This window comes from Acyrthosiphon pisum, chromosome A2 (assembly GCF_005508785.2).
Source record: "Acyrthosiphon pisum isolate AL4f chromosome A2, pea_aphid_22Mar2018_4r6ur, whole genome shotgun sequence".
Taxonomy (NCBI): Eukaryota; Metazoa; Arthropoda; class Insecta; order Hemiptera; family Aphididae; genus Acyrthosiphon; species Acyrthosiphon pisum.
In genome coordinates, this window is record NC_042495.1 from 87,895,962 (window position 1) to 87,913,546 (window position 17,585).

Below are 17,585 nucleotides of genomic sequence, written 5' to 3' on the forward strand. Positions count from 1 at the left end.
ATTATTATCGTAATCGTCGTAAGCCGGTCGGTGGGGAGCGGGCTCTTACATGACCAACTTAATACTAATTAAAACCGGTATATCGTGTGTATTTTACCAATATACCACAATTATTATTATAAAAATATATTATAAATTTTTTCATTTTTTTGAGGCTCACTTCAATAAAAATGAGGAATCATCTAAAGTGACAAACGATATAGTATAACTTGAAAACGACAATATTATGTATATCATTTCAAAAATGCTAAATAAATGTTTATTTATTTATTATTATAATTATCTGAGCCAAAATTGTTGCCAGATATTAAAAAGCAAATGGTATTTCTTTAACAGAAGTTAAACTGTGACGAATGTGGACTAAGTTCAAAAACAACTGTACATTAAAATCAGAAAACATAACATCAAAAGTCCTAAAGAAAATGCAATTTTTTGATATCCAAGACTTACAAAACTTATAAATTAGACATGAAAATTAAAAGGAGTTGATTTCTAAGTACACGTTAATTACACAGCTTTTAAATAACTTTGATATTAATCTTATTTAAATCAACATAAAGCAATATATTTTTGTATAACTTATCCATAAATACACTTAATTAAGGATTTTTAGAGTGAATACATGAGAAAGATTGATGATGGAGATGATATTAATAAAACTTTAATCTGATGTCCTTGTCTACTTGTATGTAGTCTAAATCTGCGTTCTTATAAAATCCTTAGTCACAGATATCATTTTGTACGGCTTTTCGCCGGTATGTGTCTTCGTGTGTTTTGTTAAATCTGGTTTAGTAGAAAACTTTTTATCACAGGTATCACATTTAAATTTTTCTTTATGTATCGGTACGATACGACATATTTTATGCTTTATGAAATTTGATGCTGTAGACATTTTATTACTTTTTTCATGTGTCCGAGTATGTTTTTTTAAAGTTGATGCATCAGAAAAACATTGTTCACAGATCTTACATATAAACAACTTTTTTCTGGTATGTGTCTCCTTATGGTTTGTTAATATTCGATTAGTAGAAAACCCTTTTTCGCATAAATTACATTTATAAGGTTTTACTTCATTATGTTTATTGATATGTATTTTTAAATATGCTTTAGAAAAAAACCTTTTATCGCAGTTATCACATTTAAATGGATTTTCACCCGTATGTTTTCTTTTATGGATTTTTAAATTGGCGTTCCGAGAGAAACCTTTATCACATATATCACATTTAAATGGATTTTCACCCGTATGTTTTCTTTTATGGATTTTTAAATAGGCGTTCCGAGAGAAACCTTTATCACATATATCACATTTAAATGGATTTTCACCTGTATGTGTCCTTTTATGGATTTTTAAATCGGCGTTCCGAGAGAAACCTTTATCACATATATTACATTTATAAAGCTTTTGTCCGGTAAGTGTAAATATGTGTGTTGTTAAATCTTCTTTAGTAGTAAACTTTTTATCACAGGTATCACATTTAAATTTTTCTTTATATATCGGTACGATACGACATATTTCATGCTTTATTAAATTTGATGCTGTAGACATGGTATCACAGATATCAGTCGATGGGTTTTCTCTTAAGTTGTCTTCTCCGAATTCATACAAATAATGACTTCTGAAGAGCTCTGTCTATTAACTGTTCCATTAAATTCACAACCGTCAATAATATCTCTTTAAATTTTGATTTCGGATTCCATTGTGTAAAAATTTTCTTCAGTTTTAGTTCTGTAAAACAAAATGAGGTATTACTAAAAAAGATAACCTATATTAAATAAAATAAAATCATTATAGCTACAATTCTACATATAAATATAAAAAAAATGAATGTATTTCTGTGTGTCTATATTACCATGGCAAATATTTATATATTATTTTGAGATTTCCGATGGAATTTTCTGTATAAAATGGTAGCCATGATAATTTGTAAAACATATTATTTATATAGAGTTGACATTTTTAATGGGCAACGATATGCACGGGATCGGCTATTTTTATATATATTGATAGATTATACCTCTGGCCAGAAGATAGGCTAATTAAAATGGGAGAGAACCAACCCCGAGAGCTGCTCTAACAGGGATGTTGCGATTTCTGTTAGAAATTTTTGTTCATGAATGGTTGCCATGGGATTTGAAACTATTATAATAACAATTATTGGTTGCCATTGGTTTCAATAGTTATGTAGAGTTGGCATTTTTAATGGGCAACGGCGTGCACGCAATCAGATATTTCATTATAAATCAGTGGCGGCGACAGGATTTTATATCTGGTAGGAAGAATAAGCTACAGCTAAAGGTTCTACTACATCATAGTTCAAAAAATGTGTAGCTTCTGGACATAATGAAGTTATACCACTCAAAAAGTTTTCATTGTCCATAAAGCGCTTATCAATTTCAGAAATCATTCTATCTAAAATAAGATTATAAACGTTTATTTTATAATCATCTTTTGATGTATTGCTTTGTTTCTCTATATTTTCAACAGTACATACAACACCACATTGTGTTTTCAATGTTTCCATATTACCATTGATTATAAATACTATAGATTGCTCACTGGCCGGTTTTTCAGTGGCGTACAATAAAACCCTCGGTAGATGGCGATAAGAACCAATAATACTAATAAATTGGTATTTTATAACAGCCGCTGCAACTATGGTGGCACGAGGTGCGGGTATAACTGGTTTTTATAGTCACCCGTCACGACGTATCTATATTATATTTATTACTATTTTTATTTAGAATGATTTGGTTGAATGTGGCACTGGGAAAAACGGACACGATAGGTTAGTCGATACGGATTATGGGCTAATTAACTATATTATAATATGATTTTGACCAATTCATATTTTATTGTATATACCTATTTTTTATTAAAAGCAATTAAACAATATTTTCACACAGTTAAAACACGAAAATGTATTGAATGATTGGAATGTATATACATATAATAAATGCGTGTAATTTAACTTTTAAAAATTGAAATAATAGGAAGTTGGTACTTGGTAGGTTCGCAATATTGCACAATAGGTACTTGCCTATATTAACCTATTTTTGTAAAAAATGTTTCTTACAAATCAGGGGTGGTTTTGGGTAGCAAAGTGAATGTATATTGTACTTTGGGGGGTCAAAAGTGAAAATGTTCAAACACGCCGTAAAAAACAAAAAAAAATTGGAGAAAACGGTAATTTTTACGCAAAACCAGTTTTTTACATAATTGAATTTTTAATTTGGCTGTTACTTGAAAACTAAAAATTTGAGAAACTTGAAATTTTCATTAAATATTTATATTGGCATCATCTATACATGGTACAGTTTTTGAAAGATTTTGCCTTTTTTGAGCTATTTATACTCAGTTGAAATTTTAATTTTTTCATTGTTTTTTTTTTTTTTTTTAAATGTCGATAAAAAATATTTGGCTGGCAAAAAATTCTCGAAAATTCAATACAAAGTGTATCATAGGTGGTTCTTATTGCCTTAAAAAAAATCAATAATCGTAAGTCACCACTTTTTTTTATAAGCATTTGAAAGGCCAAATTTTTTTTAAGTATTAAATTTAAATTCAATGATATAATATCATTGTATAAGAAAAACGTTTCTGAGCGGAGACGGTATGTCAGTCTAGGTATAAGACATAATATTATATATGGTATTAAAAAAAAAATTGACCTATAATAAATTCCAAATTAATCATATCACAATATCCATTAGGTACTTATAACGCGTTATACATCAACAAAAAACCGTGATACTATCATAGATATATAATAGTATACTTAAGAAGTTTCAAGTATACCCACGAAATATATTATACAATCACAACAAAATAACTAAAATAGTTATTCCAGGTTTTTATATGTAATTTCGTCCAAATTTGAACTAAAAATGACTATAAAAATAAACTGTGTGAATGTATATTTTAGATTTTTTGGTAACAGAATTAATTACTTACGTGGAATCTTGTTCTAAATTTTCAATTCATAGATACAAAAGTTGAACATTTTATAAATTTTTAACAACAAAATAATTATTCAAATTGAAATTTGATAAATTTTGTCAAAATTCGATCTTAAAATGCTTATAAAAAATAATTGTGCATATGTATTTTTAATATTTTTCAACTGCTATTGTAACAATATATCAGAAGCCTTGTATTAAATTTTTACACTTTTTGGTTCAACAGATAAAACTTTATTGATACTTATAGAAAAAAAACTAAAAAAATTGAAAACTGACCATGTCTGTACACAGCTCAAAAAGAGTCAAATTATTTTTAAAATTTTATCGTATATAGAAAATGCTAATATAAACATTCAGCGAAATTTTCAAATATCTACAGTCATTCGTTTTTAATTACAATAAAATAAGAAAATCGTCACATGAGAAATCGAGCGAATATCAAATGTTGTAAAAATATGAAATTCAAACGCTCATAAAAATTTAATTTGAGTTTCTTGTAGACATTTTTTTTTTTGATAAAGGTAGATTATCCTATAAAAAAATCTTGCATTACATTTTAAAATCTTAGTTCTAAAAAGAAATATTTTTATGAATTATTAACTCAAAATAATTTGCTAATTTTCGTGTTTTTTACATATTTTGTCAATTTTTGAACTTTAAATTCTAATTTAAAAACTGTGACTAAGGATTTTTAATATTTTTCAAATGTCATTGTAACAATATAGTAGGAGCCTTACAAATAAAGTTTTATTGACATTCATAGAAATAAAAACTAATTAAATTGGAAACTGAAATTGTCCGTAAACAACTTAAAACAAATCAAAATATTTTGAAAATTTTATCATGTATAGAAAATGGAAATATAAACAACCAGTGAAAATGTCATGTATCTACAGTCATTCGTTTTAAAGTTACACCAAAAACCAAAATCAATTTTCTCGAAAACAGATTTTGCGTAAAAATTCCCGTTTTTCCTTAATTTTTATTTTGTTTTTCACGGCGCTTTTCACGTCCTAAAAGGTGATGACAGACACAAAAAAAAAATAAAAAAAAACACACATATCATTGTAAAATCAATACATTCATCGTTCCACTCAGAATCTAAAATACAAATTAATACTACCGTATTGTCATTGATTATAAACACTATAAAGTATAAATACTTGTAAATAACTGTAATATTATAATGACTATTCTTGAAATAATGTTGAAGAAAAACGAAATAATGTTTAATAAATTATACAAATTATGGCATACATAATTATGAAGTGTACATATATAATTAAATTTCTTAAAATAAAAATTTCGAATTTAAGAAATTTAAATACGTAAAATTTGGTAACTGCGTATTATAAAAACAACATTGGTTTTTACTATTTGCGTTATTTGATCTAAAATTGACATTAACAATGAGTCTTTAAACTCGAAAAAAAGTTCCAATGAAGGTACGATTTTAGCGTTTTACATTTTTACGTGTAATCAAATGTAAATTGTTTAAAACAATTCAAAAACAAAATAGGGTACTAGTTTGTTAACGTGCAGTTAATATCGAAATGCGTTCGGTAATTGGACCTTATAATAATTAAACTATAAGTACAGTTAAACCGTATAATAAACTGTAATTAGTATAAAATATACTAGTATCATAGTATGTAGTAGTAAAAATTTCGTATACCATTTATTTGCTGGTACGATTTTATTTTTCATTAAAATATCAGTAAAACATCTTAAAAATAAGATGAATGATTATCGAATGATTCAATTACGCGACGATACAATATATTAATCGGTATTCACCGGTCAGTCCTAAACTCCTAAATCCCAATGTACCGGCAATCAGCATGTTTGCAAACCTCAAGTTTCGACGGCCGATGTACGACCGCGACAGACTCGACAGTCGACACTAGCGATTACAACGTCGACATCCACTAACTAATCTTCGACGAGAGCGCTTCATAACGTTAACATCCATTTTTCGCGCAACGTGTTTACCCGGCCAGTGAGCAATCTATAGTATTTGTAATCAATGATATTACCTATGAATTTATATTTTATTTGTACACATGCTAATAAAAGACAATGAAAAATATTTTATATATATGTTTTGATGAAAATTTTAATATTTAAAATTTAAAACTTTCATAAAATTTCAGGGTGGGCCAGGGACTTTTCAGGGATGGCGATGGCCCGCCTGTGCCCACCCTTTGCGCCGCCACTGTTATAAATTGTAACAGTACACCAGCGCACGACATAAAACAGCCCTTTTCAGGACCAACCAATCAGAACGCAGTATTACCACGCAAACGACCAAGACAACTAGGAACACACATTACGGGGACCCAAGTTGTCCCAGATACATAAACCTAAAGTATCAACGTAGGGGAAGCTGCCACGAAGTCAATGACCCCAACCCCGAACACACAGTCCCAAAGCGGGGTGAACAAGATCACTTTCCGTGCCGAACATAAACACGACCGTACACGGCGGGTGCGCACAGTTTACAATTCGGTACGCAAGACAGTATATATACCGGACGATCTCGGGCACACATCACCAGTCTTCATTCGACCTTCTATCCAGTAACCATACGATATTTAGAAGAAACAAAGACCTGACCAGCTTGACAAGCAGTTCAGACACCAACAGTCTAAACCACCATCGTCAACGACGTGCATAGCAATTGCTCAACGAGAACTTAAGCCTGCCGTAAAAAAAAAAATGCCGCACGCCGCTGATCGCTAACACAAGCGGCCCGGCATCCCGTGATCAACCGCTACCCGCCGACGACAACCGAGAGTCCACCGCCACCTATCACTATCGGATTCAGAACCCAGCGAGGCGTCCAGACGTGAACGACGACCCTCCGGCACGCCTGAAGCACCAGGACCTCAGCACTAGGCGAGTGCCGCTGGTGACGACCAGCCGCAAACACCGAGTCCAACGAACCTCTCTGGCCCCCCTCTGGCCATTTGATTGAGCTGTGTCAAACCCCGGGGTACTATATACGCTGTAGCCGCTTCCAGCGAGTCACGCGCAACGATATATCGACCAGGGTTGTTAAAAAACACGTTTTTTTTTTAAAAAAATAAATAAAACGTTTAAAACAAAAAAAACCCTGTTTTAAACGTTTTTTTAAAGATTGTTTTTTTACATGCTTTAAACATGTAAAAAAATCTATTAATAAAATTCTATAAATGATAATAGTAAATTAGGCAGGGTTGGCACGAAAAAGCCCACCCCGAAAAAACCCGGGCTGCTTTTCTGGGTTAAACCCTCTTGATATTTTGAAAAACCCATAAAAAAACCCGGACTACTTTTCTGGGTTAAACCCACTAATTTTTTTTGAAAAAACCCATAAAACCAGGGTTACTTTTCTGGATAAAATAGAAGTTCACTCTTATTTATTTTTTATTTTTTTTAACTTGTGTTAATTTTCAGAAAAATTACCTTATAGGTATTATTTATTTTTCTAATTAAAATATTAAATTGATTTGAAAAAAACTAAATAATTATTTTAATTAATAAGGTAGGTACAATTTTAGTAACAAATAAAAATCTAACAACAAAACAAAAAACTTAATAATGCCACTAACGTAGTAACGTCAATAAAAATTAACAATTGGGAAAAGTTCTGAATGTTTATATCTTATATTATTATCATATAGTTTTGGCGGGGCCAGTATTAAGATAAGTGATAACGCGATAAGAGAAAAAAAAAACGCATGGAAAAAATCATGGAAAAAAATTCCGATTTTTATTTTTTTCGGATGGGTTTTTTCAGAAAAACCCCGATAAAACCGCCCATTAATATTTTACAATAAAACCCACAGGGTTTTTGGATGGGTTTTTTTCTGAAAAAACCCAATAAAACCACCCATTATTACTTTTACATTAAAACCCAACGGGGTTTGGTTTTTTCTAAAAAGCCCGGGTTTTTGCCAACCCTGAAATTAGGTAATGATTTTTGTGGGATATTTTAGTAATTGAAGTTGAACACAGTTTTAAACTTTAAAAAGTAAAAAGTTTAATTTTGTTTTTTGTTGTTATATTGTATAAGTGATACCTACCAACTATGTTTTATTTTGTTACCTATTTGCTCAGTTTATTTTAAAGTTAACTATTAGCTTATAGTAACAACTAACAAAAGACTGATGATTAAATTTGTAATTTTGTATTGATTTTGAAAGACCAACAAATACATTTTTTTTTTTGTTTTTACTTATTAGTGTTGTTATTTTGTATCTTATTTTACCTATTACCTAATCTTTAACCATAATGTATTAGGTTAGGTTAGTACTTAATAGTAAATAATATTTTATTTATTTATTATAAAATTAAACGCCGAACGGCTTCTTACAATTTGGTATACAGTATATTATACATTAATTTAATGTCATTAAATAAGATGGATGTAACTTACATCATGTAAGTACAGATTTGAGTAAACTAAAACTAGATAAATTAACAGAAAAACATTTATATCATTAATTATTACAGATAATGATAATGAAGCAATGAATGATGTGATGGTATGGTAGTAATGTGTATGGACGTATGGTACTATAAAGCATAAGTGTAAATATATAATACATTTTAAATATAATTAAGGGGTTCTATATGTTTGTCAATAGATAGGTTATAGGTAGCATCCCTCGACAGTCATCAAGTCATTGTGCTATTATTATAATTAGATCTTACTTACAAGTTACAGGACAACTTTTTTTTTTTGAGACTTATTTGTTATTCATACTCATGTAGATTTTGAAGCTGATATGGTGCGAATGTGCGATCAAAATAATATGCGTGTGGTAGAGCTTATTTTAAGTTATGGAGTTTTATCTACAACACTTGGTTCTATTGCTTTGGATGACATCGTATTTAATGTTGAAATCGTTGATTTTCAACAAAAAAATCATTAAAAAAAAAATATCCCGCAGAGTAGAAAAAATCCATAGGTTATTTTGATTTAAAATTTACTAAAAATATTGTTTTAAACACATGTTCTTAATTGATGTTTAAAACGTCCGTTTTAAACGTTTAAAATAAAATTAATGTTTTTTTTGTGATGTTTTAAACAAAACGTTTTGAACATAACAACCCTGATATCGACCCCGTCCGTACGGTACCGTAACACGCCGATATCTCCAACATTTTCCCATCATTGTATATAGGACCAGGCTCTCACCGGTCGCGCCGAGCTCTCGCCGCGACGGTCAGTCTATTTAGGCCGGCCGTCACACCCATGAATCTCGCTACCCACTATTTTGTACATAAATATATTTGTCGATAATTAAAGGAAAAGACGTAATACCACAAACCTACGCGTTCCTATTCCGGACGCCAGTCCGCAGTGACCGTGCCGTCTCAACAGGCACCCAACTTGTGGTTCACCCACACACGCCGACTCAAGAAACAACACTGTTGAAGAAAATGCCGAAAAATACAAGACGTCAACGTAACAGCGTAACGATGGAATCTAATGAGGAAAAAATCACTCGGCTAGAAACCATGATAAGTACAATGACAAACGATATAGCTACGATGAAAGAAAATTTCAACAGACGCATCGATGCACTACATCAACTAATAAATGACTACGACACAAAAACAGTAGTAGACATGGAAAAATTGAACAAAGATATGAGCAACATAGCAAACAATCACCAATGGACACCACGGCAATAACCAAACTAAACACGGTAGAACTGCCCATGCCAACGTTCGAAGGAAACGAACAAACCGACCACCCGAAAACATTTTTGAGAAACCTAAACACAATACTTAACACATAAAAGAATAACTGAAGACGACAAAATTATTGTGATCGAAAACTGCCTAAAAGGGAAGGCGGCAATGTGGTTCACAATGGTAAAAGACGCAACTTGCAATATCGAAAATTTTAAAGATCTTTTCTTAAAAAACGTCTTCGACCAGTTTGAATTTTTATCACAAATAATTAATTTAATTTTGTATTTATGTATTTTAGAACCACTGTCTAGTGAGATAAATACCACACAAGATCACAAGGTATATAAAGAATAAAATATCAAATATTTTAAAACATTGCTGTCAAAGTCAACATCAGAAGCCACAATTCACAGATAGAACCACTGAAATAGTAGTTAACATAACTATATATTTAAAATGTACAGGCAGAAATAAGCATATTATATACAGAAATATAAAATGATTTTATAATATTATTATGTGTCATTTATATTATTTAAAAATTATCCCTTTTCAAATAATAAATAAGTGGATAAGTTTGTATAACGGTTCTCCTCTGCAGTATTTTCCTAATATATCTCACTATTGAGTCACTGTTATAAATATATTAAATTTGAATTCCATAAAAACAAGTGAAGTTAGAAAAACTATTCTCATCAAAGGAGTTGTGTGGCAGTATGATCAAAAATCATTTTTAATTCAACGCGATCAAGTTTTGTATAACGGGGTACAAAAATTTTAAGAGGCCAATCTCCCACACCGATTTTGTTTATGTAACCTACCTATATTAAATATATTTTTTATTCAAATTTAAGCCATAAGGTTTAATTGTATTATTAAAAAGGTGGCTAAGTGGATGTCGCTCTGCTGTACAGTAGGTTACAAGTGGGTCACTGTATAATGGATGTTTTTAAATTTGAATTCAATGATATAATATCATTGTATAAGAAAAACGATTCTGATATTATTCCGGTATGTCAGTCTAGGTATAAGACATATTATATACTTATCTATGGTATTAAAAAAAAATTTACCTGTAGTAGATACCTATAATAAACACCAAATTAATCATATCACAATATCCATTAGGTACTTATAATGTGTTATACATCAACAACAAACTGTGATACTATCATAGATATATAATAGTATACTTTAAAAGTTTCAAGTACCCGCGAATAATATTATACAATCACAACAAAATAACTAAAATAATATTCTATAATTCTAGGTTTTTTTAATATGCAATTTCGTCCAAATTTGAATTTAAAATGACTATAAAAATAAACTGTGCTTATGTATTTTTTAGATTTTTTGGTAACTATTTAACTATTTACTCCACGTAAATTTTGTGGAATCTTGTTTTAAATTTTAAATTTTTAGATATAAAAGATGAAAATTTTATGAATTTTTAATAATAATTATCCCACAAAATAATTATTCAATTTTAAATTTGATACATTTTGTCAAAATTCGATCTTTAAATGCTTATAAAAAAAAAATTGTGCCTATGTATTTTTAATATTTTTCATTTTGATATTTATAGAAAAAAAAAAAACTAAAAAAATTGAAAACTGACAATGTCCGTAAATAGCTCAAAAAAGGTCAAATTATTTTCAAAACTTTATCGTGTATAGAAAATCCTAATATAAACATTCAGTGAAATTTTCAAGTATCTACAGTCATTCGTTTTTTAATTACAACAAAATAAGAAAATCGTCACATGAGAAATGTTGAAAATTTTTTCCTTAATTTTTCTTTTCTTTTTCACGACGATTTTGAAAAATACTGAACATTTTTTACTTTTGACCCCCCAAAGTACCAACTAGATTCACTTTCCTATCAGAAAAGATAATGTTGAAGAAAATCCAAGCACTTTTACTGTTCTAAAAGGTGATGACACACAAAAAAAAAAAAATAAATAAATAAAAAAAAACATATATCATTGTAAAATCAATACATTCATCGGTCCACTGAGAATCTAAAAACGAAATTACAAAAGTAAAGATTTATGTTCAGCAATGTAACATTACACACATAATATACACAATATAACAAATAGTAATAATTATTACAGGTAGGAATACAATTATTATTTTATTCAAAACTAGCTGTCCTGCCAGCGTAGCCCGTGTAAAAGATTAATTTTTTTCAACTTTTATATAGAAACTCCTCATAATATTATATACCTTCAAACGATGTCAAGGAGCTTATAACAGTCTCAACACCGAATTAACACTTTAGTGGAACTCGGTGCTCTCCACGTGTAATCTGGTATATAAAACACTGATTAAACTGTGTTTGGAATGAGATTTGAATGCAGTGCAGCACCGCTATTTTATAAATGATTGTAAACCGTGTATGAACCTAAATTGGGTAATTACATAAGGGTAACTACATAAGTAAATACATATATTACATGTTGACAATGTATTAGTACATATATTTAAGTGTTGAATCAGTTAGTTTATGAAATAACTAGGTAATTTATAAAATAACTAAAACTTGTAGGTCATGTATATAATCTATACTTTAACTAGTTAGTTTATACATTCCCTGGCATCACTTCACTAATGTGTCAAATTGTACAAAATATCATGTACAATATCGTTATTTTACTATCCAATATAATAATAAATTAGATAAGACTGACGTCTTTGTTGTTGGTGACCGCAATGTTCATGTACGTTTATCTTGATATTATAAGATTATTGGTATATAAATTATAATATTATTAAGACTGTCGTTAAAATTGGTAAGGTTTAAATTTTAGTAATAGTTTTACAGTCACACGTGTTCACTGTTGCTTTCTTTGTATCCACACTACTATTTTAAGTATTAATATAGTACACAATGAATTCAAATGAATTAGATTTAATCAAAAAAAAAGGTTTATGTTAGTGTTAAAAATTGTTCATTAAAACCAAATAGTGGAGTTTTAACAAAAGAAAAATATGCAAGTTTGATGATAGACATGTAAAAAATAAAAATAAAAAAGGAATCTTCTCATGACTATTGGTAAGAAAAACATTGCGATATTGTAAAAATAAACGGCACTAAAAAATGAATACTACCCGTGTCCGGGTAAGTTTTCCTTACCGGAAAAAAATTAAAAATTTTAAAAAAAAGGTAATGTTGTAAGACCAATGGTGTTTGAAGATTTTAATATATTTTTAATTTTAATGTATTTTATATTTTAACAGATATCAAACTAAAATTGCATAGAATAAATAGATATGCTATGAAATAACTAACTAGTTAAAGTATAATTTTTATCGATTAGGAATTTCTTACTTTAACTAACATTTGAAAGTAATTCATGAACTACCTAGTTATTTAATAAAATAATGGAATTCAACTTCAGCTGTAACAAATACAGGGATTGAAACCAACTCAAAATAATATGATAAAACAAATTACATATGACACTTCACAACCATTCAACATTTTTTTTAAATTACACGTATATAATAGGTTAATTTGATAGTAGAATGAAAAGCACATACGTTTTTAATCTTAGCTATGAAAATAAAAACTTTTATGCATTTCTAACAGAAGAATAATTCACATTTTAAAAATTTCTTATGACTAAAAATAGCTCAAAAAGAAAAAAAATTGTTTGAAAAAGTTATCATGTACCCATGGCTAACAGCCATTTAAAACATTTTTTTGACATTTATAGAATAAAAACTAAAAGAAATTCAAATTTTAAATGTCTATAAATAACTTAAAACGAATCAAAATGTTATCATGTATAGAAAATGATAATATAAACAATTGATGAAAATTTAAAGTACTTACAGTTAATAGTTTTTTAATAACAACAAAATAAGAAAATTGTCCTATGAGAAATTGTTAATTTACCAATTAATATCCTATGTCTAACTTTAAATTCTTGTAAGAAATTTATTTGATTTTCCTATAAACTTTTTTTTTTTTTTTTTTAATGTAGTAGACTTAAGGGGAAACTTGTATGAACATTTTAAATCTTAAGATATAAATAGAAAATAGTTTATGAATTTCTAACAAAATAATTTGCCAATTTTTGTGTTTTTAATGATTTTTTTCAAAATGTTGACTTCACACACTCATAAAAAAATATTAATGATTTACTCAATTTTTTTTCAAATTTTCACTCACATTATATTATGAGGAGTGTTGTATTACATTTTCAAGTCTTAAGATAGACTGAAAAATTTTCTATCGACATTAGCGTCTTCAAGTCTTTTGGAGTTTGCATATCTCATTGGTCCACCACCAGAGTTTAACTTAGTAAAAACAAGTGAAATTATTTACTTGAAAAAGTTTAAAAAAGTTTATGTTAAAATATCACGAAAAAATACTTTTTAATGAACTACCAGCTTTATACTATAACAAAACATTTATGGCCCCCAAAATGCATATTTTACAAAAATTTGGGGCACAGGTTAGGTTAGGGAGGCCATGCAATTGGCTACATCCAACGGCATTCAAATCGGATGGTGATTGTTTTGCTGTTCTACCGAATATATAAGAAATAAAGAAACCTCAAAAGCTTAAGACAGCCACAGCTGGAAATTTAGTATCAAATTTTAGTCAATAATTTTTAGCAGAAGTAGCAAAATAGAAACTAGAGTAAGCGATAACATATAAGTGATAGGAATAGACAAATTGTGGGTCCATCAGTAGTGAACGCTTGATGTGGTCACTGTGACACTGTTTAACAAAACAGTAATAAAATGTTATATTTTATTATTATGGACCATGGTGTATGACAAAATAGTGTATGTCGGAAGCAATTGGCATATACGATTGGCTGTTAAGGATCAGAATCTTAATAACTGATGATAACTTTAAGGTAACTGATGTATAAATTACATACGATTCACAAATTTAATCACACATTATCAAATAAAATAAAAATAAAATTCTTTCAAAGTGTGGGTTAAAATTACATTTTGCAATCCCAAATTAATTGTAATGTATTTGCTCACTTGGATTTTATCATACAGTCATCAATAGTTGTTCTGAACAGTTCCATGTTGAAATAATATGTCTTTTTTATTGTTTGTTTTTGGTATGTATTTAAATTATTATTTTTTTTAAATGTTTCTACGATTGACCAACTACCAACAACAAATAGAACAGTACCTAATAAATTATCCCGAAATTATATTATAAAGAATACCTACATTATAATAATAAAAAAATAGAATTCCTAATTGAACAACTCATTGTTTTACAATTCCGTTTACACCACTTTTACACATGTCTCCAACAAAAAATAATAAACATTTTACATTGCTTTACCTAGAACATATTTTATCTTTTTATAATTGACCTGGCATTGCAGTGACACATGAAAATTAAAAATTGTTAACTACATATTCTAATTTTTTTTTTTAAGCCCATTATTGTAATACCTACACTATCAAGAAATTTATTGATCCAAACCAGTGTAAAATTATTCCGAGCTCTAGTTAATATAATATAATAATGGTAATAGACCATATTATTGTATCAACGTGTTAACTCTTTATTTTGGGAGGGAAAAGAGATTCTAGTACAAAACACAAAAATACAAGAACAAGTTGTATTTAATATAGTCAGTACTGATATGAAGAAATATGTTGTTCTGAGAGAGTTGTAAAAGGGTACATCTCGGAGTACATTGTGTTATACAGTGAATAATTATTTCGATAAATATGTAAGTCTATAGATAACTAGTAGATAATTATATCCAACTTACAAATGACTATTGGCAGGTATTACGGTAGTACTTAAATAAGTATCTTAGATTTTTTCAAAACAATTTAGTCTTGGCTCAAGTAGAAGAAACATGTTGAATTAGTAACCACTGTTTAGAGGTTTGTAAATTATATTGTACAGTGTACTCTCAATAGCTTGAACCTTGATAACTCGAAATTCTCGATATCTAGAATACATAAAATTCCTCTTCAAATAACAATAATACATTGAGATATTTATAACTAAAAATTTTTAGTAAGTCAATTTTTTTTTCCCCTTAAACTTCGAGTTACCGAGAGTCGACTGTATTATAAAATTGTAGTCTTCCAAAAAATCATAATACATTTTTTTTAAATATTTAAAATACTACTTTCAACTGCCAGCACCATTCTTACCATAGTATAAGGAATAAGAAGTATGCTCAAATTGTTTTATGGGACAATATATAGTTTATATATGCAACCAACAATTAACTCAAGGTGATGTCACATGTATACATTTAATCTTATGCAATGCAGTATGCACAAAAACATATAGTTTTGCGTGTACTAGGACAAAAACATGGTTAGTGTTGAACATACTTCTTATTTCTTATACAGGGGTTTTTACAAGTTAAAATTTGTATGACCTCTAGGTTTGGACTTGGTCCTTAAATCCTACGGAGATTGAAATAGACCACAAAAGTAACCCAATGGCTACCTTACTTATGATTTGACAAGTATAATCGCTCCATACAACTGCTGGTTCTGGTCGCCATACTTGAGGTGAGAGATGTTCTGGGTAGAAAATTTGGTATTAAACCGGGTACAGAGTACTGGTCGGGTAAAATTTTTTACACTAACCGGGTATCAAGTATTAGCCGAGTAGAAATGTAAATACAAAAAGAGTATTATACTACTATCAAAGTATCAAGTAACAACTATATAAACATTAGACAGTAAACACGAGATTTATTTTTGTAATTTGAAGAAGAAAAACATGATTTGTTTATAATCAACTGGCAATTGTAAATCGACTAAGTTATTCCAATACGTACCAAAATAAATTATAATTTATTATCCTAGAATTTTAGATTTTTACTGTTATATTAATTATAGGTATCCATTTATTTATAAATAGATTATCAGCGTTTGCCATTGGATATGAGTCGAGAAAAATGTAGTATTTCGCCAGGTATCGAGTAAGGGCCGGGTAAAAATGTAGGTATCACACCGGGTGCCGAGTAAGAGCCGAGAGATATGATATCGAGTACCTGGCCACCAAGCAATTGCCGGGTACCTGGATCATCTCTACTTGAAGTCGTTAGTTACAAATAATGAAATGAGATTCAGACTGTTTAATGTTTAAACTATATTTTGCAGTGTTTCCTATACGAGTTCCTATAGCACCATAACTAAATTGTTTCAAAAAACGAATGTATCTAAATAGGTAGTACCATAAAAAGGACCAACATCTAGTGATTATAACTTGGGAACATGAATTGTGAGAATTTTTGGGCACCAAAACTTTTAAAATGTTGATTTAAATAGGTTTCAAATAAGAACATTTTACAAAAATTGTGTTAGCTATAATGCAATTATACCTACGTAAATTATATTTATACTACTGTTGGGAACGCTTGGCTGTAGTATTAAGAATACACTATAGGTATTAGGTACATTAGGATATTTTAACCATGTAAGCATAATGTATTTTCTTTTTCGGTATTCTTAATTCTTATTACAACGCAATCGCTGGTCAATGTATGCATTTTGTTAGACAGTCGTAAAAAGCCAGCGATTCCGTGAAGACTAATGTAATTTTATTTTATTTTATAACGGTGGTTTGGGATAATTAAATGAATAATTAAACTTCTTGAAACGAAAAAACTATAAAAAATAAACAACTTAATCAACGTCAAACCAGGAATTGAACCAGGACTGACGCACTACGGACGATATTGGCTCAAACCGAATAACCGTACACAACACTACTATACCTACCAACTGTTGTTATGACATCCGAAATTCGTTTATTATAACTTAAGTGTCTTAACTCTAAGTACTCACCTTATTTACTGCTCATTGACACAATACTATGTGCTATACACTAAATCTTACCGACTTACTGTAAACTTTTAGTGTGCCACCGTCACTCGTATAGAAATCCGTGAATACAAATAATTACGATTT

General features: G+C 29.2%; 1 protein-coding gene across 2 annotated transcripts; it reads right to left on the reverse strand.

Moving 5' to 3' along the window:
• Window positions 1-252: 252 nt before the first annotated feature.
• Window positions 253-17,585, reverse strand: LOC100570010 (zinc finger protein 239-like). Of its 2 annotated transcripts, XM_016804506.2 has the most exons (3): window positions 17,463-17,564; window positions 15,416-15,601; window positions 253-1,726 (listed from the first exon to the last, which is right to left on the reverse strand). In XM_016804506.2, the coding sequence occupies exon 3, from the start codon at window positions 1,544-1,546 to the stop codon at window positions 695-697; it is 852 nt and encodes a 283-aa protein (XP_016659995.1). In that variant the 5' UTR covers window positions 1,547-1,726; window positions 15,416-15,601; window positions 17,463-17,564; the 3' UTR covers window positions 253-694. The 2 variants fall into 2 exon arrangements, with proteins under 2 accessions (XP_016659995.1, XP_003244653.1); XM_003244605.4 differs by lacking the exon at window positions 15,416-15,601 and having other exon boundaries at window positions 17,463-17,585.